The sequence below is a fragment of the Echiichthys vipera genome, assembly GCF_963691815.1.
Source record: "Echiichthys vipera genome assembly, chromosome: 12".
Classification (NCBI taxonomy): Eukaryota; Metazoa; Chordata; class Actinopteri; order Perciformes; family Trachinidae; genus Echiichthys; species Echiichthys vipera.
Genome location: NC_139837.1, coordinates 11,995,911 through 12,023,854, shown reverse-complemented (window position 1 = coordinate 12,023,854; position 27,944 = coordinate 11,995,911). Strand labels below are relative to the sequence as shown.

The window sequence follows — 27,944 nt, the reverse complement described above, 5'->3', positions numbered from 1 at the left end:
CGACCGAGAGAAACGAAATGATTCCTTTCAACTGCATTGTGGGTATTGTAGTTTTCGGTCTGTACGGTACAATGGCAAAATAATATTTTGAACTACAAGTACCACAATACATTGCGTTAATAAATCTGACGTCCCACGGTTGCGGCGTTTTGACAGCCAGTCAGCCTCTGACAACCTCGGTAGACGGACACTGCTGCACCCATCACGTCAGTCTCGGTTCTTTGTTCGCTTTCACACCGCCACCTGTCGTCGGTGACCGTTTCAAAAGCATGTCCGACGGCGGGGGCACGGAGGAAAACTCCGGCACCATGGAGGTGTCGGCCGTTCAGACGGTCGCTGATACGTCGGTGCTGCAGAAGCACATGAGGAAACTGGTGCCGCTGCTCCTGGAAGATGGCGGCGAGGCCCCGGCCGCTCTGGAAACCGCCCTGGAGGAGAAGAGCGCCGTGGAGCAGATGAGGAAGTTTCTGGCCGACCCCCAAGTTCACACCATCCTGGTCGAGAGAAGTGCACTCAAAGGTACATTTAGCAAGAAACCATTTTAATCTAGCTTGCTATCTCCACCCATGACATTGTTTAATTGCAATGCAACTACGCCACACTGGGTGGGGAAGAGAAAAAACGACTTAATGACAACACAACACAATGAATGTGCCCAATGTTAGTTATCATTTTTAAGCTGAGGCAGCGTTACCATTGTGTTTATGTTGAAATCCAGTTTATTTATGAAAGCGCATTAAAATTAGCGATGACCGATACAGAGGTTTTAGGGCCGATGTCGATACCGATTTATTATTCCCCTCAGCCTTAGCCGATGACCGATACGGACTGACCATTTTCCTGAGCCGATACTATTTTTGCTCCCTCAATTTACATCATGAAAATGACACAATGATAAGAAGGAACATTTATTTATTCATAGAAGGAATCTCCAACAACTCGGAGCTGCCTGTGGACGCTGATCTGTCAATAATGCAGGGAAAAACTATCGGCGAACACAGCAGTCATGTGCCGGTGTATCACTAATTAAAATGATAGTTGTTGACAAGTGACTGTGACACAGTGCTAATAATAATAATAACACTAGCCCGCTTGTTCAAAAGAACGAGCACCATAATCAACCAAATCCAAAGATATGGGATCCTTCGTAATAAGTTATAACTGCAAGTCATGCTGTGTGCACCTCCCTGGGGTTCGATCATGCGCACAGGCTTGTTTCAATGAACTCAGTATCTTCAGTTTCCTCCAGGCAAATTAAAAGTGAGCTTCAAAGAGTCGTTTACCCTTCCTAATGTTTTATAAGTGCTGAAGCTTGAATCCCTCCATGCTGCACATGATCAACCACTGAGTCTGAGCCAGAGGGTCACAGCCCCAGCTTATCCCGTTTTCTCGCACTGAGAATAAGCTACTGATGCTGCAATGCAGAGAGTGGATTCTGAGTTTCTATTCCTGCAAGCCATGACCTCACTTGTAAAAAAAAAAGGGCGAGGTCCGTAGATGGACTGGTTTAGATGGCACTGTCCAGCTCAGTGCGGAAAATAGCTGTTGCAAACACTCTTTGGTCGTTGAATAAGATTCCCAATGTGAAGAATATTTCATGATGTCATAAATTATGCGTTTACTCGTTCAGATGATGCATTGATTTTCTTTGTTCTTTACACAGAGGATGTTGGAGATGAAGGAGAGGAGGAGAAGGAATGCATCACTTATAACATCAGCACTGACATACACTATGGGATAAAGTCCAACAGGTAAATGGTGCATCTTTTCAGTCATGTAACTGCATGAAGTAACTGAAAATAATGCCTCTTTTTTTCCTATTACCTGTACTCTAAAATGTATTGTTTTAATGTAGTGCATAGCACTTAGCCTCCACTTGAGTTCTGTTTTCACCTTTTTCTCCCCTTCAGTTTGGCATTCATCAAGAGGACAGTCGTCATTGATGCAGACAAGCCCATATCAACCCAAGTCCGAGTTCTGACCTTGAGTGAGGATTCACCCTACGAGACGCTCCACTCTTTTATCAGCAATGCTGTCGCTCCTTTTTTCAAGTCCTACATCCGCGAGTCTGGCAAGGCAGACAGGTAATCCTCAAAATGTGTCTTTATATTTTGATAAAAACCTTTCATCTAGTAAACTGAATCATGAACATCGCATGGAGGCATAACGTAACATTGATGGAGAATTCATCTGCATTATCTCTGTCTGAATCCTCTAGAGATGGGGATAAGATGGCTCCCTCGGTGGAGAAAAAGATCGCTGAGCTGGAGATGGGACTTCTCCATTTGCAGCAGAACATCGAGATCCCTGAGATCAGCCTGCTCATCCACCCGATCATCACAAACATCGCCAAGCAGTGCTATGAGCGCGGGGAGAAGCCCAAAGTCACGGACTTTGGCGATAAAGTGGAGGACCCAACCTTCCTCAACCAGCTGCAATCTGGAGTCAACCGCTGGATCAGGGAGATCCAAAAGGTAAGAGGCCATATTTCTAACTCAAATTTCATAGGCAAACCGGTAAAAATATATTTTCTCTGGTACTCACCATTGGGTTTATTTGTCTCCTCCACCCCCCCTTTTTATCAGGTGACGAAGCTTGATCGTGACCCAGCTTCAGGCACAGCCTTGCAGGAGATCAGTTTCTGGCTGAATCTGGAGAGAGCACTCAACAGGATCCAGGAAAAGAGAGAGAGCCCAGAAGTTCTGCTGACACTGGACATCCTCAAACACGGCAAACGTTTCCATGCTACTGTCAGCTTTGACACTGACACTGGTGAGTGGCGACCAGTTGAAACATTTTTTTCCTTGGCTTGTTTTAGTTCTGCTGCCTTTATGGGCAGTTTAAATACAGTCTGATAATTGTTTATCCTTTCTCTACTTTTCACAGGTCTGAAACAGGCTGTGGAAACAGTCAATGACTACAATCCTCTGATGAAGGACTTCCCCCTCAATGACCTGCTCTCTGCTTCGGAGCTTGATAAGATCCGCCAGGCCCTAATGGCCATATTCACACACTTGAAAAAGATTAGAAACACTAAGTATCCTATCCAGAGAGCACTGCGTCTAGTAGAGGCCATCTCCAGGGACTTGAGCTCCCAGCTCCTCAAGGTGTTGGGCACTAGGAAGCTCATGCACGTTGCTTATGAGGAATTTGAAAAGGTTGGTATGATTGGGTCACTTGCATTAAATAAAACCTATTGTCTTTTTTTCCCCAGAAGTACACTATTTCTTTAGCTAATCAAAATATACTTCAAATTCCTAAATGTCCTTTTTTAAACTTCTGCGTGCAGGTGATGGTGGCTTGCTTTGAGGTGTTCCAGACCTGGGAGGATGAGTATGAGAAACTGCAGGTGCTCCTGAGGGACATTGTGAAGAGAAAGAGAGAGGAGAACCTGAAAATGGTGTGGCGTTTGAGCCCAGCTCACAGAAAGCTCCAATCACGTCTGGATCACATGAGACGTTTCAGAAGGCAGCACGAGCAGTTGAGGGCTGTTATTGTCCGTGTGCTGAGGCCTCAGGTAAAGTACCATCATCATCTGTAACTGGCACGGCTTGCTATTATTTGCTTATTTCATAATCATTTTAACGTTGTTTGCCTGTAGATCCTGACAAAATAGGAATTAGTGTCCGTTTTTGTTCACATTCGATGATGGTTCTTTTGAACTTTTTGTCTCTAGGTTTCTGCCGTTCCACAACATGCCCCCGGAGAGACAGTTGAGCCCCAAGACATGAAGGTAGCTGGAGTTCTCTTTGATGCTGCCGATGCCAATGCTATTGAGGAGGTCAACCTGGCATATGAGAACGTCAAAGAGGTGGATGGCCTCGACGTGTCTAAGGAAGGCATGGAAGCCTGGGAAGCTGCCATGAAGCGCTACGATGAACGCATCGACCGCGTGGAGACCCGTATCACCGCCCGCCTGCGCGATCAGCTGGGAACCGCCAAGAACGCCAATGAGATGTTCCGCATCTTCTCGCGCTTCAATGCTCTCTTTGTGCGTCCCCACATCCGTGGCGCCATCCGGGAGTACCAGACGCAGCTGATTCAGCGCGTGAAAGATGACATCGAGTCACTGCATGACAAGTTCAAAGTGCAGTATCCACAGAGCCAGGCCTGTAAGATGAGCCATGTCCGGGACCTGCCACCTGTGTCTGGCTCCATCATCTGGGCCAAGCAGATCGACCGTCAGCTGACTGCGTATATGAAGAGAGTGGAGGATGTTCTGGGAAAAGGCTGGGAGAACCATGTGGAGGGCCTGAAGCTGAAGCAGGATGGAGATAGCTTCAGGGCTAAACTCAATACTCAAGAGATCTTTGATGACTGGGCTCGCAAGGTATGAAGCTGATCAGACATCAATATAATGCATTATGTTTACATACATATTTGAAAGTGTCTTGCCTCACTCAATGCATGTTCTCATTGCTTTGTATATCAGGTGCAGCAGCGTAACCTTGGTGTGTCCGGCCGCATCTTCACAATTGAGAGTACTCGTGCCCGCGGACGTACCGGAAACATGCTCAAGCTTAAAGTCAACTTCCTCCCAGAGATCATCACCTTGTCCAAAGAGGTCCGCAATCTCAAGTGGTTGAGCTTCCGTGTTCCTTTGGCCATCGTCAACAAAGCCCACCAAGCTAACCAGCTTTACCCATTTGCCATCTCTTTGATCGAGAGCGTGCGCACCTACGAGCGCACTTGCGAGAAGGTGGAGGAAAGATCCTCCATCTCCCTGCTGGTGGCTGGGCTTAAGAAAGAGGTTCAGGCTCTCGTTACCGAAGGCATCACTCTGGTCTGGGAATCCTACAAGCTGGATCCGTACGTTCAGAGGCTGGCTGAGACAGTCTTCAACTTCCAGGAGAAGGTCAGTGTGTCACTATTAAACAGTTACATACAGAAGTACAGACTCTCCTCTGTTTCATTTTAGAATGAAACAAGTGAAACAGTCATTTTCATGTTTTCTTCTGCTGCATGTTGTTTCCAGGTGGACGACCTCCTACTGATAGAGGAGAAAATTGATCTTGAGGTTCGCTCTTTGGACACTTGCATGTTCGAGAACAAGACCTTCTCTGATATCCTCAACCGAGTCCAGAAGGCTGTGGATGACCTCAATCTCCACTCCTATTCCAACCTGCCCATCTGGGTCAACAAGCTCGACATTGAGGTTGGCATCACAAAGCATTACAAGGACCATTTGTTCTTTGTGTTCAGTTGGATTGTGACGGCTTTAAGTCAGAATGGAAATACGTTAAACATTTCAACCTTTGTTTCTTTTTATATGAGGTTGGTTTGAATGTTTTTTTTTTATTAACAGAATTGATTTTTGTTGTTTTCATAGATTGAACGTATCCTGGGAGTTCGTCTGCAGGCTGGCCTTAAGGCCTGGACCCAGGTACTTCGTGGCCAGATAGAGGACAAAGCTGATGTGGACATGGACACAGAGGCTCCACAAGTGAGCCACAAACCTGGAGGAGAGCCCAAGATCAAGGTAGCCATTGTGACTTTAGTGACTGTGTTGCCTTATGCCATGTTTTCTTTTACTGATTATACGTTTATTATAAAAACCCTGGTTTACTGGACACAGCTCACTCTCTGTCATAACAAACTGTTGTGTTCTTTTCTTTTCCCAGAATGTTGTCCATGAGCTGAGGATTACTAACCAGGTGATCTATCTGAACCCACCAATCGAAGACTGTCGCTACAAGCTCTACCAGGAGATGTTTTCCTGGAAGATGGTCATCCTTTCTCTTCCCAGGATTCAGAGCCAGAGATACCAGGTAGAGATGTTGGAGAAATTTGAGTAGTAGGGCTGTGATTCCCACTGCAGAAATACATGATAAGAATGTGTGTCTGATTTTCTGTTGTATGTAAACATATAGGTACTGTACAAGCCACTTTGAACAAAAATATCTACCAAACAAGTTATATTTTATTTTAGTTCAAATGTGATATATATATATAGAGACACAGGAATATTGTCTTACTACACTTTTTTTAAACTTTTGGTTTGACCGTAGCAAATCTGTCCTTCCTCACCAGGTGGGCGTCCACTACGAGCTGTCAGAGGAGGAGAAATTCTACAGAAATTCCCTGACCAGGATGCCAGATGGCCCCGCAGCCTTAGAGGAGGCCTACAATGCAGTCGAAGATATTGTCAATGAGGTGGAGCAGTATGTCAAGGTAAGAGTCATTTACAGTGTGTTGTCATAGCTTAGGTTTACTTGATGTTTTAGAATGACATTGTTGAGAACAGTTTTTAAGGAAATGAAAAGCAAATTGACTTTTTATTTTGTTCTGTCTTCTCCATATCTGTATATCAGAAACATGCATAATATAAACAAGTACATCAGTTTGTGAGTATGCATCTCTTGTCTTTGTTGGCCCTGTGCAGGTGTGGCTGCAGTACCAGTGCTTGTGGGATATGCAAGCCGAGAACATCTACAACCGTCTGGGTGAAGACCTCACCAAGTGGCAGGCCCTGCTGGTCCAGATCCGCAAAGCACGTGGGACCTTTGACAATGCAGAGACACGGAAGGAGTTTGGACCTGTGGTCATTGATTATGGCAAGGTAATAATGATTGACAGTTGGGTGCTATGTTTGAAAAAGATTTCTCAAATGGCATTGACTTAAAAATATGTTGTCGGGTTAAGAGATGAGATGAAATGCTCTTCAAAACAAGACCTTTTAGCTAAAATCTTTTACTTCTATACTTCGTTTTGTATGTCTGTGGGTTTATTACTAAATGTTCGTATTTGTCCCTGACCACTACAGGTCCAGTCCAAGGTGAACTTGAAGTATGACTCCTGGCACAAAGAAGTGCTCAGCAAGTTTGGCCAGATGCTTGGAAATAACATGCAGGACTTCCATGCCCAGATCTCCAAGGTAACACATATGATTGAGAAAAAGTTATTTTGACCAGCTTAGTACGCTTGATTGGCAAGAGACACTGATCAGAAGATTCTATGAATTAGATATATTTTTTTTCTCATCACCTTTCTTTTTCTGTTTCCTCAATAGTCCCGTCAAGAACTGGAGCAACATTCTGTGGACACGGCTAGCACCTCAGATGCTGTCAACTTCATAACCTATGTCCAGACCCTGAAGCGCAAGATCAAACAGTTTGAGAAAAATGTGGACGTAAGTACTATAAACATTCAGTATCCTTTCCTTTTCCCTTTGGTATCTCTGCATGCTTCATTAAAAACGATTTAGGGTTCTAATCAGATTCTCCCTCCTTTTATTTTTTTTACCTCTAGTTGTTCCGCAATGGACAACGTTTGCTGGAGAAACAGAGATTCCAATTCCCTCCATCTTGGCTCTACATTGACAACATTGAAGGTGAATGGGGGGCCTTCAGTGACATAATGAAGCGCAAGGATACTGCTATCCAGCAGCAGGTGGCCAACCTGCAGATGAAGATCGTCCAGGAGGACAAAGCTGTGGAAAACCGCACCACTGACTTGCTCAATGACTGGGAGAAGACCAAACCCGTTGCTGTAAGAGAAATTAAATCATCTAATTAACTTTATAATATACAGCACTGCCTAATTTACACTTATATAGTATATACTGTGAATATATCTCTGTTAGTTGTTAAATTAGATAAACATTAGCAGTTGAAGGAAAACACCAAATGTTTGAAACTTTTTAAACTGAATTTTTTGTTTGTAGTTTTTAGATAATATCTAACTGGTAATCTGTTTCATCAGGGCAACCTGCGTCCAGAGGAGGCTCTTCAATCCCTGACAATCTACGAGGGCAACTTTGGCCGTCTCAAGGTTGAAAGGGAAAAGTGTGCCCGAGCCAAAGAAGCCCTGGAGCTCACCGACACGGGCCTGCTGAGTGGCAGCGAAGAGAGGGTGCAGGTAATTCCAGCAACCTTGCACATAAAAGCGACCAAGTAACAGCAAATATCTCACAGACACTAATTTGGAATATAAGTAATATTCAAGCTATTATGAACAAGGTACACCTCCTACATTTTACATTTCTAGATGTTCCAAAACCACAGTGATTTCTAAACTCCTCTTTTGGGTCGTTATTTGTCTTTGTGGTCACTTGTAGGTGGCACTAGAGGAGCTGCACGACCTGAAGGAGGTTTGGTCCGAGCTGTCAAAGGTCTGGGAGCAGATCGATCAGATGAAAGAGCAGCCGTGGGTGTCTGTACAGCCTCGCAAGGTAACGACTCCACAATAATCATTCAGATCATTCAATCTCTACTCTTTATTTGTGAAATTCTTAACAATAAACTATTCTTGTGTTTGTAGCTTCGTCAGAGTCTGGATGGTCTTCTGAACCAGCTGAAGAACTTCCAAGCAAGACTGAGACAGTATGCTTCCTACGAGTTTGTCCAGAGGTTGCTTAAAGGATACCTCAAGGTCAGGCAGCTAGTTTGTTTCCCACTAAGTACACATTTAGACTCACAAGAAAACTTTAAAATGCGTTATTAAATTCTTTACCTATTTCTACCTCTTACCAGGTTAACATGTTGGTGATCGAGTTGAAATCAGAGGCTTTGAAGGATCGTCACTGGAAGCAGCTGATGAAGCGTTTGCATGTAAACTGGGTCCCGTCAGAGCTGACCCTGGGACAGATCTGGGATGTGGATCTGCAGAAGAATGAGATGGTGGTGAAGGATGTTCTCCTGGTAGCCCAGGGAGAGATGGCTTTGGAGGAGTTCCTCAAACAGGTGAACAGGGAGGGCCTTTTAGAAATCATGCAGTCTAGTTCTGATGCTCATAGGAGTGTTTTTTACAGTTTCAATCCAAATGATTATAAGAAACTTTGCTTTGTAGACCTATTATTAATAATTCTGTGTTTCTTTTTGGTCCTCAGATCCGTGAAGTGTGGAACTCGTATGAGCTCGACCTGGTGAATTATCAGAACAAGTGTCGTCTGATTAGAGGCTGGGATGACCTTTTCAACAAGGTCAAGGAACACATTAACAGCGTGTCTGCCATGAAGTTGTCTCCATACTACAAGGTAAACAGAATGCCATGCTGTGTTTAATAAGACAGTAGAAGTTTTCAGAACTGCATCATCACCATGCTCTTCTTTTCCCCCCGCAGGTGTTTGAGGAAGACGCCCTGAGCTGGGAAGACAAGCTGAATCGCATCATGGCTCTGTTTGACGTTTGGATTGACGTCCAGCGTCGCTGGGTCTATCTGGAAGGCATCTTCACCGGCAGTGCTGACATCAAGCATCTGCTGCCCGTTGAAACCCAGAGATTCCAGAGGTAAATGAAGGACCCTTATTTCTTACACTTAACAATTTCTTTCTTACACTTATTTGTAAATTTGAGTATTTTCTACTAGAAGTTATTAATACGCCTGTATATTCCACAGCATCAGCACCGAGTTCTTGGCACTGATGAAGAAGGTGACGAAGTCTCCTTTAGTGATGGATGTGCTGAACATACAGGGAGTGCAGAGGTCTCTGGAGCGACTGGCTGACCTTCTGGGAAAAATCCAGAAAGCCCTTGGAGAATACCTGGAGAGAGAGAGATCCTCATTCCCCAGGTAAGACGGTGATGAAGGGACTGCTTGTTGTCAATAAAAATAAAGATTTTCACTGATTCATACACTTATGTATTTACTATCCTTAATTGATCCATCACACTCCTTTTGTTTCCAGGTTCTATTTTGTGGGAGACGAGGACCTGCTTGAAATCATCGGCAACAGCAAGAATGTGGCCAAACTGCAGAAACACTTCAAGAAGATGTTTGCCGGCGTGTCCAGCATCCTGCTCAATGAGGACAACACTGTGGTGTTGGGAATCTCCTCCCGCGAGGGTGAAGAGATTCACTACAAGACACCAGTCTCCATCACAGACCACCCCAAGATCAACGAGTGGCTGACGCTGGTGGAGAAGGAGATGAGGGTGACGCTGGCCAAGCTGTTAGCCGAGTCAGTCACAGAGGTCACATCCTTCAACAAGGGCACAGCCGTTGACCTTAGCCAGTACATCAACTGGATTGATCGTTACCAGGTCAGTATGATGAGCATTTATTTTAAACACAATTTTATAGACAGATAGATATGTTAAATCAGTAAATGTGTTGACGTAATTTTACTTATCTGTTTCCTCCCTTCACAGGCCCAGCTGGTGGTCCTGTCCACTCAGATCGCCTGGTCTGAGAACGTTGAATCTGCCTTGACTGCCATCTCTGGTGGTGGGGATATGAACCTCATGCAGGGAGTGCTGTCAAATGTGCAGGCCACGCTCAACGTGTTGGCTGACACCGTGTTGATGGAGCAGCCTCCACTCCGCAGGAGAAAACTGGAGCACTTGGTTAGATGGATTTCTTTTAAAAGTACATTTAAAAAAAAAAAAAGTCAAATGAAAAGTATTTCTAACATGCATCTTTTGATCCGTCTTAGATCACTGAGCTGGTGCACCAACGTGATGTGACCAGGAGTCTCATCAAGAACAAGATGGACAACCCCAAGTCCTTTGAGTGGCTCAGCCAGATGCGCTTCTATTTCGACCCCAAGCAGACCGATGTCCTGCAACAGCTGTCCATTCAAATGGCCAATGCAAAGTTCAACTATGGCTTTGAGTACTTGGGTGTCCAGGACAAGCTCGTCCAGACCCCTCTCACAGATCGCTGCTATCTCACCATGACCCAGGCACTGGAGGCTCGCCTCGGAGGGTCACCCTTTGGTATGGATGCTTTTTTTTTTTGAGAATTGAGATTTAAGATTTTCAGAAAAATACATTTTTTTATATATATATATGTATATAACTATCTACTTCACTTCGCTTGCCCTTCATCTAGGTCCCGCTGGAACAGGAAAGACCGAGTCAGTGAAAGCTCTTGGTCACCAGCTGGGCCGCTTTGTTCTTGTCTTCAACTGTGATGAGACATTTGACTTCCAGGTACATAACTGCACACATATCTTTCTTATTTTATATAGACCGCAACATGCCATGGGAGATCAGCAAAATACTTACACATTATGTGATTATCATTTTCTTACAAATCTCTTGTTGACCTTTTCTTTTTCAGGCCATGGGTCGTATCTTCGTGGGTCTGTGCCAGGTAGGCGCATGGGGCTGCTTCGACGAGTTCAATCGTCTGGAGGAGAGAATGCTCTCTGCCGTCTCCCAGCAGGTCCAGTACATCCAGGTGGCCTTGAGGGAGCACAGCAACCCCAACAGAGACAGGAGTATGTATAACATGTGGAAACTCGGGTGTCATGATATGTAAAAAGGGAATGTTCAGCATTAACTCTCAAGAAAGAGGAAGACGATTCATGGCTTTCTTCATAAAAACATAATTTTTACATGACAACTGCATCGTTAATAACTACACATCTGTCACCCCTCTCAGGTGTGCCAGTCATGACCGAGCTCCTGAACAAGCAGGTAAAGGTCAGTCCAGACATGGCCATCTTCATCACCATGAACCCTGGCTATGCTGGCCGCTCCAACCTGCCTGACAATCTGAAGAAGCTGTTCCGCAGTTTGGCTATGACCAAGCCTGACCGCCAGCTCATTGCCCAGGTCATGCTCTACTCTCAAGGTTTCCGCACAGCTGAGATCCTCGCCAAGAAGATTGTGCCCTTCTTCAAGTATGTACTGTGTAAGAAAAATGTACATAGTTTAAAGGAATTTAAGGAGGTCTTTCTTCTCTGATTTGATCCCATTCTTCTATTTCAGGCTGTGTGACGAGCAGCTGTCGTCCCAGAGTCATTACGATTTTGGCCTGCGAGCTCTCAAGAGCGTGTTGATCAGTGCTGGCAATGTCAAGCGTGAGCGCATCCAGAAGATCAAAAGGGAGAAGCTAGAGCGCGGAGAGGTCGTTGATGAGAATGACATTGCTGAGAACCTTCCCGAACAGGAGGTAAGGAAAATTATACATTGTAGGACTTTTAAGGGAAGTTTCTGTATTGTTGAATTTTACCAGCTCTGGCAAATGTATTTTTAAATTTAAGGAGTTCGACTGGTTATTTCACTCAATTTGTTTTGTTGCTGTAGATCCTGATCCAGAGTGTGTGCGAGACAATGGTTCCAAAGCTGGTGGCAGAGGACATCCCTCTGCTGTTCAGCCTGCTGTCCGATGTCTTCCCTGGAGTCCAGTACATGCGCGGAGAGATGACTGCTCTGAGGGAGGAGCTGAAGAAAGTCTGTTCGGAGATGTACCTTACCTACGGAGACGGAGATGATGTGGGCAGTATGTGGGTGGAGAAGGTATGTCGCTTAATAGAGTCAACATATATCTTTATGGAGTGTGCCCACAAATAATGAGTTATGCAGAGGTTGGGTCAAATCACGAGACGGCACAGTATTGAAGGTGCTTGCATAGTAAGTAGTTGCTCAAATTTTCTGAAACGTTGTCATTCATCCTCTTCCAGGTGCTCCAACTGTTCCAGATCACACAGATCAACCACGGTTTAATGATGGTGGGACCATCCGGTAGTGGGAAGACCATGGCATGGAGGGTGCTGCTCAAGGCCCTGGAGAGGCTGGAGGGTGTTGAGGGTGTGGCCCACATCATTGACCCCAAGGCCATCAGCAAGGACCACCTATACGGAACCCTGGACCCCAACACACGTGAATGGACCGATGGCTTGTTCACACACATACTCAGAAAGTGAGTCCTGTAACACATTTCTTTTTTTACGGTATAAATCATCTCTGTCCGACTTCACTGTGGTGTTAAATGTTTTTTCTTTCAATTACAGGATCATTGACAACGTTCGAGGTGAGCTACAAAAGCGTCAGTGGATCATCTTCGATGGTGATGTTGACCCCGAGTGGGTTGAAAATCTCAACTCAGTCCTGGACGATAACAAGCTGCTCACCCTTCCCAATGGAGAGCGTCTCAGCTTGCCACCAAATGTAAGAGCACGGCACTTTCAGACAAAGTCATTATCATTAGTCATTATCCTAAGCTGGTGAAAGCATGCAGTATTGAATTATTCCTTCTCTCTCCAGGTGCGTGTAATGTTTGAAGTACAGGACCTGAAGTACGCCACACTGGCCACTGTCTCTCGCTGTGGTATGGTCTGGTTCAGCGAAGATGTCCTCAGTACAGACATGATCTTCAACCACTTCCTTGCTCGCATTCGCAGCATCCCGTTGGATGAGGGAGAGGATGAAGCTCAGCGCCAGAGGAAGGGCATAGAAGACGAGGACGAGACTGCGTCCCCGATGTTGCAGGTAAAGACAATGTCCTCTTAAGCAAGAAAAACGGCGGCACTTTATCCAAGAAGAATATTCTGACATTTGTTCTTTCCTGATGTCCTGTTGCTTGTTCTTCACTAGATTCAGCGTGATGCTGCAGCTATCCTGCAGCCTTACTTCACCTCCACAGGCCTTGTGATCAAGGCCTTAGAGCATGCCTCCAAGATGGAGCACATTATGGACTTCACCCGCCTGCGCTGCATGGGTTCCCTGTTCTCAATGCTGCACCAGGCCTGCCGTAATGTTGCACTCTACAACAACAATCACCCTGACTTCCCCATGCCCATTGATCAGCTGGAGCGATACATGCAGGTAATGTGCTGCTTTCTGCTCTGAAAGAAGCATACATATCTTATTGTTGTATCAACTTGGAACTTTATCACTGCAAAAATATACATTTTCTTAGAGCTGATACATTGTGTGGCATTATGTCTCTACAGAGGTACCTGATCTATGCTGTGCTGTGGTCCTTCTCTGGTGACGGACGACTGAAGATGAGGGCTGAGCTTGGAGAATACATCCGTCGCATCACCACTGTACCCCTCCCCTCTGCTCCCAATGTCCCCATCATTGACTACGAGGTACAGCCTCTTAGTGCTAAAACAGATGTTGATTGTTCTCTTGAGTAAATTTAAAAGAAATGTTTGACTTACCGTATCTGTAAGTCAATGAAAGCAAACCAAAACTACTGCAGTCCTGTAATTTCAGAATAATCACTGCATCATTTTCTTTGCATTGTGCAGGTGTGCATCTCGGGTGAATGGCAGTCCTGGCAGGGCAAGGTGCCCCAGATTGAGGTAGAGACTCACAAAGTGGCATCCCCCGATGTTGTGGTTCCCACCTTGGACACTGTCCGACATGAGGCTTTGCTTTACACATGGCTGGCAGAGCACAAACCGCTGGTGCTGTGTGGACCTCCCGGCTCTGGAAAGACTATGACTCTGTTCAGTGCCCTCAGAGCCTTGCCTGATATGGAGGTGAGAGACTGGATAAAAATGTATCATAAATCTTTCAAATCAGTTTAACCTGACCTGATACTGATGAGTTTACTATAGGAGAGTCTTTCTTTTCTTTTTAATAATTATGTATATTGGATTTTAAAATATTCCCAACTGCTGAATGAATATGAATAAAGTGGGCTAAAATAAGGAAAATATTTTTTTTATTATCAACATTTGTAATTTCTGATTGTTCCTCCTTCTCTGTACCAGGTTGTAGGTCTGAACTTCTCCAGTGCCACCACCCCAGAGCTGCTGCTGAAGACTTTTGATCATTACTGCGAGTACCGCCGTACCCCCAATGGTGTGGTCCTTGCCCCTGTCCAGCTGGGCAAGTGGCTGGTGTTGTTCTGTGACGAGATCAATCTGCCAGACATGGACAAGTACGGCACACAGAGAGTCATCTCTTTCATCAGACAGGTATGTTCCTGTTTACAAACTGCAATTTTTCCCTTGTTGCATTTTGCAGCAACACGGGGTCTATTTTATGGTTCATTGAAGTGTCCAAACTGAAATGATTGCAGTATAAGATTGTGTGTCCCTCCTTGTATGTTAAAGGCTCCACTGCTGTGTTTTCTTTATAGATGGTGGAACACGGAGGTTTCTACCGTACCTCAGACCAGACTTGGGTCAAATTAGAGAGGATCCAGTTTGTTGGAGCCTGTAATCCTCCCACTGACCCTGGCAGAAAGCCTCTCACACACAGGTACAGTACCAACAGTAAATAGAACAATTATATATTTGATACTGTGATTAACAGAAAAAAATTAATTGACAATGATACTTACAAAAAATGAAGATTGCATATGACAAGCACTAATAGTTGCCGTGTTGTGGTGTACTTTTTCTAGATTCCTGCGTCATGTTCCGGTGGTGTATGTGGACTATCCCGGCCCAGCCTCTCTAACCCAGATCTATGGAACCTTCAACCGTGCCATGCTGCGCCTCATCCCCTCTCTGCGTACCTATGCCGAGCCTCTTACTGCTGCTATGGTTGAATTCTACACCATGTCTCAGGTAAAGGATATATCTATATACAAACAAACATGTAAAAGTCCAGTTTCCTTTATCCATGTTTCTATTCTTTCATCCACACTATTACTAATTTGATCATATATCTTGTTTCAATCCTTTATTCCCCTTCAGGAGCGCTTCACCCAGGACACCCAACCTCACTACATCTACTCTCCCAGAGAGATGACCCGCTGGGTTAGGGGTATCTTCGAGGCACTTAGGCCACTTGAGACTCTGCCTGTGGAGGGGCTCATCCGCATATGGGCCCATGAAGCTCTCCGTCTCTTCCAGGACAGGTGAAAAGTCTATTCTGATTGTCTTTAAGGGAATCAGGGTACATTTGTTAGATGTGAACAGTGCAGTGTATTTGTATGAATCATGATACGGTTGTTTTTTTTTGACTGACTGATTCATTCGATAAATTGCCACCCAAGAAATGAACAATTATTTAAAGAATGGAATTCTTTAGTGTTAATGTGGCTCGTCCTGAACCTTTTCCCAGGCTGGTTGATGATGACGAGAGAAGGTGGACAGATGAAAACATCGACATAGTTGCTCTCAAACACTTCCCCAACATTGATAAGGAGAAGGCTCTCAACAGGCCTATCCTCTACAGCAACTGGCTCTCCAAGGTAAACCAGAAATGGGTTGACCATGCTGTGAAATTCCTGCATTGGTAATGTAGCTGAAATATTGAGAATTGACCTCAATTCTTCAGCAGTTACAGTAGATATCCATTTTTATTGAGTTTATTGTTTGTGGATTGCAGGACTACATCCCAGTGGAACAGGAGGAACTGAGGGACTACGTGAAGGCCCGTCTGAAGGTCTTCTATGAAGAGGAGCTGGACGTTCCTCTGGTGCTCTTCAATGAGGTGCTGGACCACGTCCTCAGAATCGATCGGTGAGTGGCAGCCTCTGAGCTGATTGATGTCTCTTCGGGTGATAACCTTAAAATGTTCAGATCTGAAATAATTGTTGAGGAGTTCATTTTTAAAACTGTATGTCTTTCTCCAGAATCTTCCGTCAGCCTCAGGGCCATCTCCTATTGATCGGTGTGAGTGGAGCAGGAAAGACTACCTTGTCTCGTTTTGTAGCCTGGATGAACGGACTTAGTGTTTACCAGATCAAGGTTGGTACAACACATGAAGCTATTTGGAGCCATATCACTATACTTGCCTGTCTGTATTTATTAATTTGTGTGTGTGTTTTCAGGTACACAGAAAATACACCGGAGAGGACTTTGACGAGGACCTACGTACTGTGCTGCGTCGCTCAGGTTGTAAGAACGAGAAAATCGCCTTCATCATGGATGAGTCCAACGTGTTGGACTCTGGTTTCCTTGAGAGAATGAACACACTGCTGGCCAACGGAGAGGTTAGTACAACTCACTGGGTAACAAAATGTGCGCACCTCATTTTCTAGTTCTGAATATGCTAATGTTGCCTGTTCTTCGTAGGTTCCTGGACTGTTTGAGGGAGATGAATATGCCACCCTGATGACCCAGTGTAAGGAGGGAGCCCAGAAAGAGGGCCTGATGCTCGACACGCACGAGGAGCTGTACAAATGGTTCACCAGCCAGGTTATCAGGAACCTCCATGTTGTTTTCACCATGAACCCTTCATCAGAGGGCCTAAAGGACAGGGCTGCCACATCTCCCGCCCTCTTCAACAGGTACAGAAACGCATGCTGAACGCTGGAGCCTGATTTCGTTTATTACATCAAAAGCAGGAAATGGTTATTACAAAGTTCATTACAAGATGCCATTTCTTAGCTAACTAAAAACTTTGTTAGGTGTGTGCTGAACTGGTTTGGAGACTGGTCCACAGAAGCCCTTTATCAGGTGGGTAAGGAGTTCACCAGCAAGATGGATCTGGAGAAACCAAACTACAAGGTTCCAGACTACATGCCCATCGTCTATGACAAACTGCCCCAGCCACCATCTCACCGTGAGGCTATTGTCAATGGCTGCGTGTTTGTGCACACCACACTTCACCAGGTAGGCATGTTTCTAAGTTTGCTGTAGTTGGAATGACAGGATCATGTGGTATACTTAATATGTTGTTAACTCTCCACAGGCCAACAACCGTCTGGCTAAGCGAGGTGGTCACACAATGGCCATCACTCCTCGCCACTACCTGGACTTCATCAACCAGTATGCCAATCTGTTCAACGAGAAACGCAGCGAGTTGGAGGAGCAGCAAATGCATCTCAATGTTGGTCTCCGCAAAATCAAGGAGACTGTCGATCAGGTAAAGTAACTTCACGTTTGGCTTACTTCTCAGAACCTGACAAGAGTCGGGTCTCTCAAAATCCAAGCTGTCATTTTTGTATTTGCTTGACAACTGCCACTTGCTTTTGTCTGACTCTGATTGTACTTGTGCCTCCTCATCAAGGTGGAGGAGCTTCGTCGTGACCTGAGAATCAAGAGCCAGGAGTTGGAGGCCAAGAACGCTGCTGCCAATGACAAGCTGAAGAAGATGGTCAAAGACCAGCAGGAGGCAGAAAAGAAAAAGGTACACAGGTGTAATTTATTCTTCTTTTGGATTTCTTAAGTAATGATCTCTTAATCCTTGCTCATTTTAATTAAATAAAGAAAAGTTACTCCTACACTGTTAATGTTGTGATTCCAGGTGATGAGCCAGGAGATCCAGGAAGCTGTGTATAAGCAGCAGGAGGTGATCAAGGACAAACAGCTGAACGTCAAAGAGGACTTGGACCAAGTGGAGCCTGCTGTTATTGAGGCTCAAAATGGTATAGTGGTATATTTACTCACAGAAGTACAACAGTCTTGAATTGTGCTGCATGATGGATTGTCAGTGTTTACGTAACAAAAGAACTATACAAGTAATTCATTTATGTTTTTATTTTGTTATCAAATACTCATTTATGGGCTAATAACTTGATCTTTACTCGCATCCTCCCTTCATCACTACCCTTTCCTTGTCATAATCCACACCCTTGTCCACCTGATATTGATAGCTGTTAAGTCCATTAAGAAGCAGCACCTGGTGGAGGTGCGTTCCATGGCCAATCCACCCGCAGCCGTGAAGCTGGCCCTCGAGTCCATCTGCTTGCTCCTGGGAGAGAGCACGACCGACTGGAAGCAGATCCGTTCCATCATCATGAGGGAGAACTTCATCCCCACTATTGTTAACTTCTCTGCCGAAGAGATCAGGTGAAATAAGAAAGAATGTATTCTGCTGATTGTTCACTAAAGCTCTCTCCCTCTCTGTCTCTTTCTGACTTTTCAACCCCCTTGAGTCTGTTCCACGTTCCTCCCTTCTTTTGCCCCTATATTCTCCCCCATCTCCCTCTCCTCTTACTACTTCTTTCTTTCAAACGCATTCCTCCTTCCACCTAACTAGCGGTGAGTTCTATTAAGCGGCATCACCTAGTAGAAGTGCGGGCTATGACCAATCCCCCAGCTGCAGTCAAGTTGGCCCTGGAGTCTATCTGCCTTATGCTGGGCGAGGAGACCAATGACTGGAAAAAAATCAGACAAGTTATTATCAGGGACAATTTCATCAGCAGCATAGTCAACTTTTCCTCTGAGGACATGAGGTACCGGTGTTAGAATATCTGTCTTAGTCTTCAATGGAAGCAAAAATTATATCAATCAGTCTATAAATCAAGTGGCACCTGTGATCAGAGTTTGATATCAGGTTTCTTATCGGTTGATTTTTTTTTTTTTTTTTTTTGCCGAATCAGAAAATGAGCCGATGGTTACGACGACCACTATGCTTGTTTTAGTGGTCATGATTTTGCATTTCTCACAGTGAAGATGGTAGAAACAACATCACCCCTTCCCCAAACAAAATTGAAATGATCCTGTGCACTGTTTCACTTCCTGTGATTCATGATCATTGAAGTATTTGACAGTGTAAAAGTGCTGCTTTATCATAACTTCTTGGACTGTTTCTGCTTTATCTAGTGACTCCATCCGGGAGAAGATGAAGAAGAACTACCTCTCCAACCCAAGCTACAACTATGACCAAGTCAACAGGGCATCTCTGGCCTGTGGACCCATGGTGAAATGGGCAATTGCTCAGGTAAGGAAGCCCAAACGGTATGAAAATAAAGATAAGTGTGTCAAGAAAGTACTCCTTTTTAATGTATTTAATGTTCTACCACTCCCCTAGCTTAATTATGCTGACATGCTGAAGCGCGTGGAGCCTCTGCGTAATGAGCTGCAGAAGCTTGAGGACGATGCCACTGACAACAAGACAAAGGCAGAGAGCGTGGAGCAGATGATCAGAGACCTGGAGGCTAGCATCGCTCGCTACAAGGAGGAGTATGCTGTCCTCATCTCAGAGGCCCAGGCCATCAAGGCTGACCTTGCTGCTGTAGAGGCCAAGGTAACTGGTTAAACCGTCTGTATCTGCCTCTTTTTAATCCTGTTTAAACTGATGCATCTCACAGTATTTTTTTCCTGAACTTTTCTCCCAGGTCAATCGTAGCACAGCCCTACTGAAGAGTCTGTCAGCTGAACGAGACCGCTGGGAGAAGACCAGTGAGACCTTCAAGAACCAGATGTCCACCATTGCTGGAGACTGCCTGCTCTCTGCAGCTTTCATTACCTACGCCGGCTACTTTGAACAACAGATGAGGCAGAACCTGTTCACCACTTGGTCTCACCACCTGCAGCAGGCCAACATTCAGGTAGTTACAGCTCTAATACACAAGGCCGTTTTTGGCCCTCACACCTACAAATACTAGCCCAACTCACATTCTCAGTATGTTTGTATGTGGTTCTTGTGTGCACATACTTTGTGATCATAGAAACAGATTAACCATGGAATAATGATGGATAATCTCTGTGAGTTTAGTTTTTAAATTCTGCTTGTTGTTTTAAAATGAGTCATCTCCCACACCCCCAGTTCCGTACTGATATTGCCAGAACTGAGTACCTGTCCAACGCTGACGAAAGGCTCCGCTGGCAAGCCAACTCCCTCCCAGCTGATGACCTCTGCACTGAGAACGCCATCATGCTCAAGAGGTTCAACAGGTCAGTATCTCTCTCTTCTTCATGCAATGTGTTAGCTTTTATTACTAAGCATTATTAGCCTTGACTTAATTTCACCTCCCGCCGTTCCATACCATTCCCCTTTCTAGGTACCCGCTAATCATCGATCCATCAGGCCAAGCCACAGAGTTCATAATGAATGAGTACAAAGAACGCAAGATCACCAGAACCAGTTTCTTGGATGATGCCTTCAGGAAGAACCTGGAGAGTGCCTTGCGTTTCGGAAACCCACTGTTGGTCCAGGTATGAAAGGCTCCTTCACAGTGCCAACATTTAATTGTCACTGTCCAAGGCCCACGCATTCATTAAGGATTTGTTTATTTATAGTAATTTATTTATTCTTATTTTCTTTGCCCTTAAGGATGTAGAAAGTTACGACCCCATCCTAAACCCAGTGCTGAACAGGGAGGTCCGCAGGACTGGAGGACGTGTCCTCATCACCCTGGGCGACCAGGACATCGATCTTTCACCTTCATTCGTCATCTTCCTTTCTACACGAGACCCAACGGTGAGTAGACATATTTTTAGACTTGTTTAACTTTGTTTAATAGGTGTAGATCTATTTTTAAAAAGTCCACCATAAAGAAAATTTGCTTTTGCCTGAAATGGAGAACCCCCCTTATTAAAATGATTGTGCAAGGAAGTTAAACTGTGTTCTATGGTGTCTCTTGTTTGCAGGTCGAGTTCCCACCAGACTTGTGTTCTCGTGTGACATTTGTCAACTTCACTGTGACACGAAGCAGCCTTCAGAGCCAGTGTCTCAACAAGGTGCTAAAGGCTGAGAGGCCCGATGTGGATGAGAAGCGCTCAGACCTCCTCAAACTGCAGGGTGAGCCAAACAATGACAGACATGCTAACGCAATGACAGGGCACAGCTGAGGATGATGACAGAGTTGCAAGATAATTCAGATTTGTTAGAGAGAAAAATGATAAAGCCGATCAACAACTGTCCTCCTGTCTCTTGTAGGTGAGTTCCAGCTGCGTCTGCGTCAGCTGGAAAAATCCCTGCTGCAGGCCCTCAATGAGGTTAAAGGCCGCATCCTTGACGATGACACCATCATCACCACGCTGGAGAACTTGAAGAAGGAGGCTGCTGAGGTGACCAGGAAGGTGGAGGAGACGGATATCGTGATGGCAGAGGTGGAGGCAGTGTCGCAGCAATACCTGACTCTGTCCTCTGCCTGCAGCAGCATCTACTTCACCATGGAGTCTCTCAACCAGGTCTGGACACATCTGACTAGCTCTTTCACTTAAGTTTTTCTTTTTCATCTCTTAATCTCACTAACACTAAACACACATGTACACTACACTATACTGTCTAATATGTACATAATTGTAAACCAGTCCCCATTTAATAAACAATTCTTTTTTTCTTTTTTTTCTATTCTCCAGATGCATTTCTTGTACCAGTACTCCCTTCACTTTTTCCTGGATACCTACCACACGGTGCTCTATGAGAACCCCAACCTCAAGAGCATCAGCGATCACACACAGAGACTTGATGTCATCACCAAGGACCTCTTCCAGGTTTGAACCACACATTCTGAAAAGAGGAGGTTCCTTTTCTTTGGTGATACGATTTGTATTGAACTTAATTTGCTTCTGTCTGTTTTTTGTTTTTTCAACGTAGGTGGTGTTCAACAGAGCTGCCAGAGGTATGCTGCACCACGATCACATCACTTTTGCCATGCTGCTGGCTAAGATCAGCCTAAAGGGCATAACCAGGTAAGATGCCAGTATTTCACGAATGTATGACAAGTGCTAGTATTACATAAAACAAGGTTTCACCGTAACAACGGAAAACTGAAATTTCAATTCATCTCTTTCCAGTGAGCCCTCATATGATGTGGAGTTCCAGCACTTCCTGCGTGGTAAGGAGATTGTTCTGAACGGCACTACGCTTCCCAAGGTGAAGGGTCTGACCTCTGACCAGAGCGAGGCCATGGTCCGCCTCAGCCGCCTGCCAGCGTTCAGTGATCTGGTGGACAAGGTTTCGGCTGATGAAGTGAGTATTGACAGATGCCGTCCATCGGGTATTACTTCTGTTGTGATAATTAAACAAAAGCTGCATGAACAAATGTGTAATAAGCATACATTTTAATTAACTGCTTCCTTTTCAATGCAAAATGTATCAGTGATTTATTATGGATCTCTTTTGTTACGTCAGCAATTCTTCATGTGGCTTGAGAGCAACACTCCAGATCTGGCGGTTCCTTATCTGTGGTCAGAGGAGAAGCAGTCCAGTGAGTACATAGACATTGTATTTTGCATATGATGCGTTAACATTCAGATATTGATTTTAAATATCAATAGTATTCTCTGTATACACGCCCTGCTCTGCTCTTCCATGTTCAGCTCCCATTGGCCAGGCAGTGCACCAGCTGTTGCTGATTCAGGCCTTCCGCCCCGATCGTCTGCTGGCGATGTCGCACATATTTGTCTCAAAGGTGCTGGGAGAGACCTTCATGAACATCATCGAGCAGCCTCTTGACCTGGCTAATATTGTGGATAGTGAGGTAGTAACCGATATTTCTTCAATCACTTTCTCTCCAGAGGCGTTTTTGCTGACGTCGGTGTTGCCGAATCCATCTCTGACTTTTCCGTCTCTTGCGTCTGTAGGTGAAGCCCAGCACTCCAGTGTTGATGTGTTCTGTACCTGGTTATGATGCCAGCGGCCTAGTGCGAGATCTGGCTGCTGAGGAGAACAAACAAATCACCTCCATCTCTATCGGTAAGGAAGGAATAAGCTCATATTCCTGACCAACAAAAAAGATTCAAATTTTCCTGAGGATATCCTTGATAAATGCTTGTGCTCTTAAACCGTCCACAGGTTCAGCTGAGGGCTTCAATAAGGCTGATAGAGACATCAACACCGCTGTCAAGTCTGGCAGGTGGGTGATTTTCGTTCTGTGTAGTTTCTTAGCATGTGCGCTATGTTTTGTTGTACTGGTACCCTGACCATTTTCGTCGTGCAGGTGGGTGATGTTGGAGAACGTCCATTTGGCCCCTGGATGGCTGATGCAGCTGGAAAAGAAGCTCCACTCCATGCAGCCTCATTCCAGCTTCAGGCTTTTCCTGACAATGGAGATCAACCCCAAGGTAAACCACCTCACTCATAAAAGTATTTCCAACATTTCATAATCTTAATCTTCATTATAATGGAGCTGTACATTAAATTCTAACTTCTAGTTCCAGATTTATTTTGCTCTTTGACTCCTTAAAGTCTCAACACGGTGTTTTCATTCCAGGTTCCAGTGAATCTGCTTCGTGCCGGTCGCATCTTTGTGTTTGAGCCTCCTCCTGGTGTCAAGGCCAACATGCTCAGAACCTTCAGCAGCATCCCTGTGGCTCGCATGTGCAAGGTGATGCAACCACACCGAAAAATGCTTAATCATTATCATCAATGATGTCTGCTCACTTCCTCAGCATTTGCGATCTAACATGACATTTTTCCACTCCTCTACAGGCTCCCAACGAGCGTGCTCGTCTCTACTTCCTGCTGGCTTGGTTCCATGCAGTCATTCAGGAGCGTCTGCGCTATGCACCGCTGGGCTGGTCCAAGAAATATGAGTTCGGAGAGTCTGACCTCCGCTCTGCCTGTGACACCGTTGACACCTGGCTGGACGATACTGCTAAGGTTGGAGATAATTTCAGAAACATGTCAGTTTGGACAGTGTGTTATAAATATGACCTAAATAACCCTTATCCCACTTCCCGCCTCTGCACACAGGGTCGTCAAAATATTGCACCAGACAAGATCCCCTGGGCGGCTCTGAAAACCCTGATGGCCCAGTCCATCTATGGTGGCCGAATTGACAATGAGTTTGACCAGCGTCTGCTCAACACCTTCTTGGATCGCATCTTCACTAAGAGAAGCTTCGACAGCGAGTTTAAACTGGCTCTCAAGGTCGACGGCCACAAGGACATTAAAATGCCAGACGGCATTCGGTCAGTAGTGTCTTTTCTGTAAAACAAAGTTTCATTTCTTATTATTGAAAGGAGGTTGATGATGACATCAGCCAGTTAAAAAGTGATGACTTTGATTTGTTATAGGCGTGAGGAGTTCATGCACTGGGTAGAGATGCTTCCTGACACTCAGACCCCATCTTGGCTCGGGTTGCCTAGCAATGCTGAGAAGGTCTTGCTCACCACTCAGGGTATGCCACCGCCGGTCTCCTTCGTCATCTGGTGTTCTGTCACAGTAACTGGACCACAGTGCATCCTGATTCTTTTTCCTCAATCCATCTGTTGGGATTTCATGTTTCACAGGGCTGATCATTAACCATCTCTCTTTTATAGTATCTTTCATTTTGACAGGGTGTCTCAGTGCTAATATTTTTACATCTGCTTTGGGCAGAATACTGTGTGTGTGGTGGCTAATAATCGCTCATCTTCTCACAGATTCACTTCACCAGTTAGGTTTCTGTGGCAGGTAGCTTCTAATATCAGTACAGTTTAGCTGTGTCGTTGTAGCCCAGCTGTAGTCAAAGCCATTGCACTTGCAAAGGTGCTCTGCCCAAAGGAAGGGTGTGTGTGTGTGTATGTCCTCACCCTCCAGCAGCTGTATTTCACAGCCATCATGTCGCTTCGCTGGAATATTATCCTCACCCCACCCTCAGATTAGGAAGCATAAACAAACCACACTCCTCATCCCCTCAATCATACCCTCCCTCCTCGTTTTGTCAGATTGATTTCCTCACCCTGTCCAAACTCACACAATCCCAGCTGCCAAAGCACCCCCCCCCCCCCCCCCCCCTTGGACCACCTGCCACACTCCCCCCTCTTCTACAACCTCACTCCTATCTCTTAGTTTCTGTTACCTTACTGTGGTTCTGTTCATTCCTTTTACATATTCATTCAGAATGTTAATTTCTCCATTTGGGAATTATGTTGAATGTTACATTTGATGGAAATAATGCCTGAAGCCTTGTTTTTCGTCCCACCCACTAAAGTCCTAATGTTTGTTTGTCTGTTTGTTGGACACAACTCTTTTTTTCTTTTTTATGTTAAAACAAACCTTTTCTTAACACACCCTCAAGGTAAGCTGTTTTGTCTTTGTTCCACTATTCATTTCTTCTCCCCCCTACCTCCCACCATGGCCTTGTCTTCCACCTCCCTCCCCACTCACTCGCTCCCTTCACCCTGGCTGCGCAGGCATTGACATGATGGGTAAGATGCTGAAAATGCAGATGTTGGAGGATGAGGACGACCTTGCCTACGAGACGGAGATTAAGGAGCGTGCTTCGTCCACGTCTGATGCCCAGCCGGCCTGGATGAGGACCCTCCACACCACTGCCTGCAACTGGCTGCAGCTCATGCCCCAAACAGTCAATCCACTCAAACGCACGGTGGAGAATATCAAGGTAATCGCAGAAATCAGAGGAAAGTGGTTGCCACCAAACTTCAGGAGACAGACCCATAATTTTGTGTTCTGTACAAGAAGCTGTACCGAGTCCTTGGCAATCACTGTATTATGTTTCTAAGTGTTTTGCTAGACCCATGAGGTAACGAGGTAAAATTAAATGAAATTTAAAAAGTGCAGTTTTGAATGTCAGCTGATTAACTTCTTTGTGTCATGCTGTATTTGATTAACTGTCCTCTTGGTTAAAAACACCAGGACCCACTGTTCCGCTTCTTTGAGCGGGAGGTGAAGATGGGTGGCAAGATGCTGCAGGAGGTCCGTCAGGATCTTGCCGATGTGGTTTCAGTGTGCGGGGGCAAGAAGAAGCAGACTAACGACCTGCGCTTACTCATTAGCGAGCTTGTTAAAGGTAAAAATCGCACTTTTTAACTAAGATTTGTTCATTTATTTTTAAACATACTTGTTTAAAGTCCAATACGTGAATATAGGAAACACTGCACACTTAAAAGTCCTCATCGTCGGTCTTGACCAACAGATAAATACCTGCGGGAATGACTGGTATGCATCTGTGTTTCTTTCTCCCCAGGCATTCTCCCTCGCAGCTGGTGTCGCTACACAGTGCCAGCAGCCATGACTGTGATCCAGTGGGTGGCAGATTTCAGTGAGCGAATCAAACAGCTGCAGCAGATCTCCCAGGGTGCTGCCAGTGGGGGTGCAAAGGAACTGAAGGTACCGTTTGGTTAATGGTTTCTGTGTGTACTGCATCGAACAACAGAGAGAGTGACAAATAGCATTGACCAAGTCACTCAACATGCTGTTCCCTTGCTTTTCTCCTCCTGTCTCTTTCTCCAGAACATCCACGTGTGCCTCGGCAGCCTGTTTGTGCCCGAGGCGTACATTACCGCTACACGCCAGTATGTGGCCCAGGCAAACAGCTGGTCTCTGGAAGAGCTGTGTCTGGAGGTCAATGTCACCACCGCCCAGGGTGCCGCACTGGATGCCTGCAGCTTCGGCATCAAAGGTCAGACCAGCAGGGTCCCATGAGTTCTGTAGAGAATGTTTAAATGCCAAGGACCCGTTAGCTAAAAGATGGATGAAGCATGGACGTCCTACTACAAATATTGTATTAAATTGAGTTGCATTTTCAGCTAGGGCGACCTTAAGACTATACACACCGCTTTTTTATGGTGCATGCAATGCTAAGATATTACAATGATTGTTATGAACATATTCATATATTTACACATCAAATGTTGATGTTAAAAATACATTTGGAAGGCACATTGAATCCTTCAGCTCAATTGTATCTGTGCATGGCTAACTTTAGTGGCTCCCTTGCCCATAAGCCAGTACACCTGTCATCAAGATTGCGTAAATTTATTGCGTATTCGTTTATTTTCGCTAATATGTTGCAATTGATGTACATTTTTCAGACATATTAAAAATACCAAGGAATAATCAAACTATTCTGCAGTAAATCTGAAGACCCACCCCCTAGGGGTCCCGGACCCCTTGTTGAACATCTCTGCTGTAGAGACCTACAAAAAAATACTTGAAACTGTGAATCAAGTTGATTATCACCAAACGAAAGTTGTGTTCTAATATATATATTGGAGATTTGTCAAATTCAGAGTTCTAATGTGGATTATACTGTTTCTCTCAGGTCTGAAACTGCAGGGAGCGACTTGTGCCAACAACAAGTTGTCTCTGTCCACCTCCATCTCCACTGAGCTGCCTCTCACTCAGCTGCGCTGGATCAAGCAGGGCAACACTGAGAAGAGACACATGGTATGAGCAAGATGTGTACACAATGTAAAACGATTCATCAAATGATATGACGCCATTAAACGGTTCTGGCTGTCTCATCCCATTTTTTTCCTTATCTTTCTTCTTGCAGGTAACTCTTCCTGTCTACCTGAACTTCACCAGGTCTGACCTCATCTTCACTGTTGACTTCGACATTGCCACCAAGGAAGACCCACACAGCTTCTACGAGCGTGGAGTCGCTGTCCTGTGCACCGAGTAGATGAAACATTAGTCATTCCTGAAGACCAGAGAGTCTTGATTATTAAAACTACACACATTTACTTATAATCATTGCTTATTATCCACTATTTGAAAAGTAGTTTGTAACCTGTTGCATTCCAATACGAGGCATAGTTTAGAACGTCCGTGGAGCGGTAATTAACACGTAGCCTTTCTTAGTGTTTTTGGAAAGTGTCTGTGAAGGTCAAGAGAATGTTGTCGGATGGGAAATGAAGAGAGGATAAAATGTGGGAAAGGAAAGTTGAAAGTAAGTTTTTATGAAGCAAGCTGTATGTTTTTAGATGGAATAAAAAGGCTGTTAAAATGAAATGAACTGCA

The 27,944-nt window shown here is 45.0% G+C and overlaps 1 protein-coding gene across 1 annotated transcript; it reads left to right on the top strand.

Annotated features, from left to right (window-relative positions):
* The first annotated feature begins 175 nt into the window (after nt 1-175).
* Nucleotides 176-27,944, top strand: dync1h1 (dynein, cytoplasmic 1, heavy chain 1). Its single transcript, XM_083924974.1, has 78 exons — nt 176-519; nt 1,664-1,751; nt 1,911-2,084; nt 2,219-2,474; nt 2,586-2,772; nt 2,887-3,158; nt 3,290-3,517; nt 3,677-4,330; nt 4,433-4,855; nt 4,976-5,155; nt 5,330-5,479; nt 5,622-5,768; nt 6,031-6,171; nt 6,383-6,559; nt 6,764-6,874; nt 7,010-7,129; nt 7,249-7,488; nt 7,702-7,857; nt 8,057-8,170; nt 8,260-8,370; nt 8,472-8,681; nt 8,828-8,974; nt 9,061-9,227; nt 9,337-9,510; nt 9,626-9,980; nt 10,089-10,283; nt 10,373-10,655; nt 10,771-10,871; nt 11,002-11,161; nt 11,326-11,566; nt 11,655-11,838; nt 11,973-12,185; nt 12,350-12,588; nt 12,680-12,836; nt 12,933-13,157; nt 13,263-13,493; nt 13,622-13,762; nt 13,925-14,158; nt 14,393-14,599; nt 14,764-14,885; nt 15,031-15,196; nt 15,326-15,489; nt 15,696-15,825; nt 15,963-16,096; nt 16,210-16,324; nt 16,408-16,569; nt 16,652-16,866; nt 16,987-17,191; nt 17,271-17,444; nt 17,589-17,708; nt 17,826-17,946; nt 18,175-18,370; nt 19,127-19,244; nt 19,335-19,550; nt 19,642-19,854; nt 20,073-20,200; nt 20,308-20,461; nt 20,580-20,726; nt 20,897-21,047; nt 21,186-21,439; nt 21,611-21,745; nt 21,849-21,943; nt 22,049-22,223; nt 22,386-22,461; nt 22,574-22,734; nt 22,838-22,949; nt 23,049-23,109; nt 23,194-23,317; nt 23,467-23,580; nt 23,685-23,855; nt 23,949-24,166; nt 24,272-24,375; nt 25,373-25,581; nt 25,836-25,989; nt 26,167-26,309; nt 26,433-26,601; nt 27,244-27,368; nt 27,478-27,944. The coding sequence occupies exons 1-78, from the start codon at nt 270-272 to the stop codon at nt 27,604-27,606; spliced, it is 13,923 nt and encodes a 4,640-aa protein (XP_083781100.1). The 5' UTR covers nt 176-269; the 3' UTR covers nt 27,607-27,944.

What these genes read in the sequence shown, in the direction of transcription:
- dync1h1 (XM_083924974.1), top strand. Translation starts at nt 270, where the DNA reads ATGTCCGACGGCGGGGGCACGGAGGAAAACTCCGGCACCATGGAGGTG. An exon ending in GAGAGATCCTCATTCCCCAG is followed by an intron (nt 9,511 to 9,625) that starts GTAAGACGGTGA and finishes TTTTGTTTCCAG; the next exon opens with GTTCTATTTTGTGGGAGACG. An exon ending in TCAAGGAGACTGTCGATCAG is followed by an intron (nt 17,445 to 17,588) that starts GTAAAGTAACTT and finishes CTCCTCATCAAG; the next exon opens with GTGGAGGAGCTTCGTCGTGA.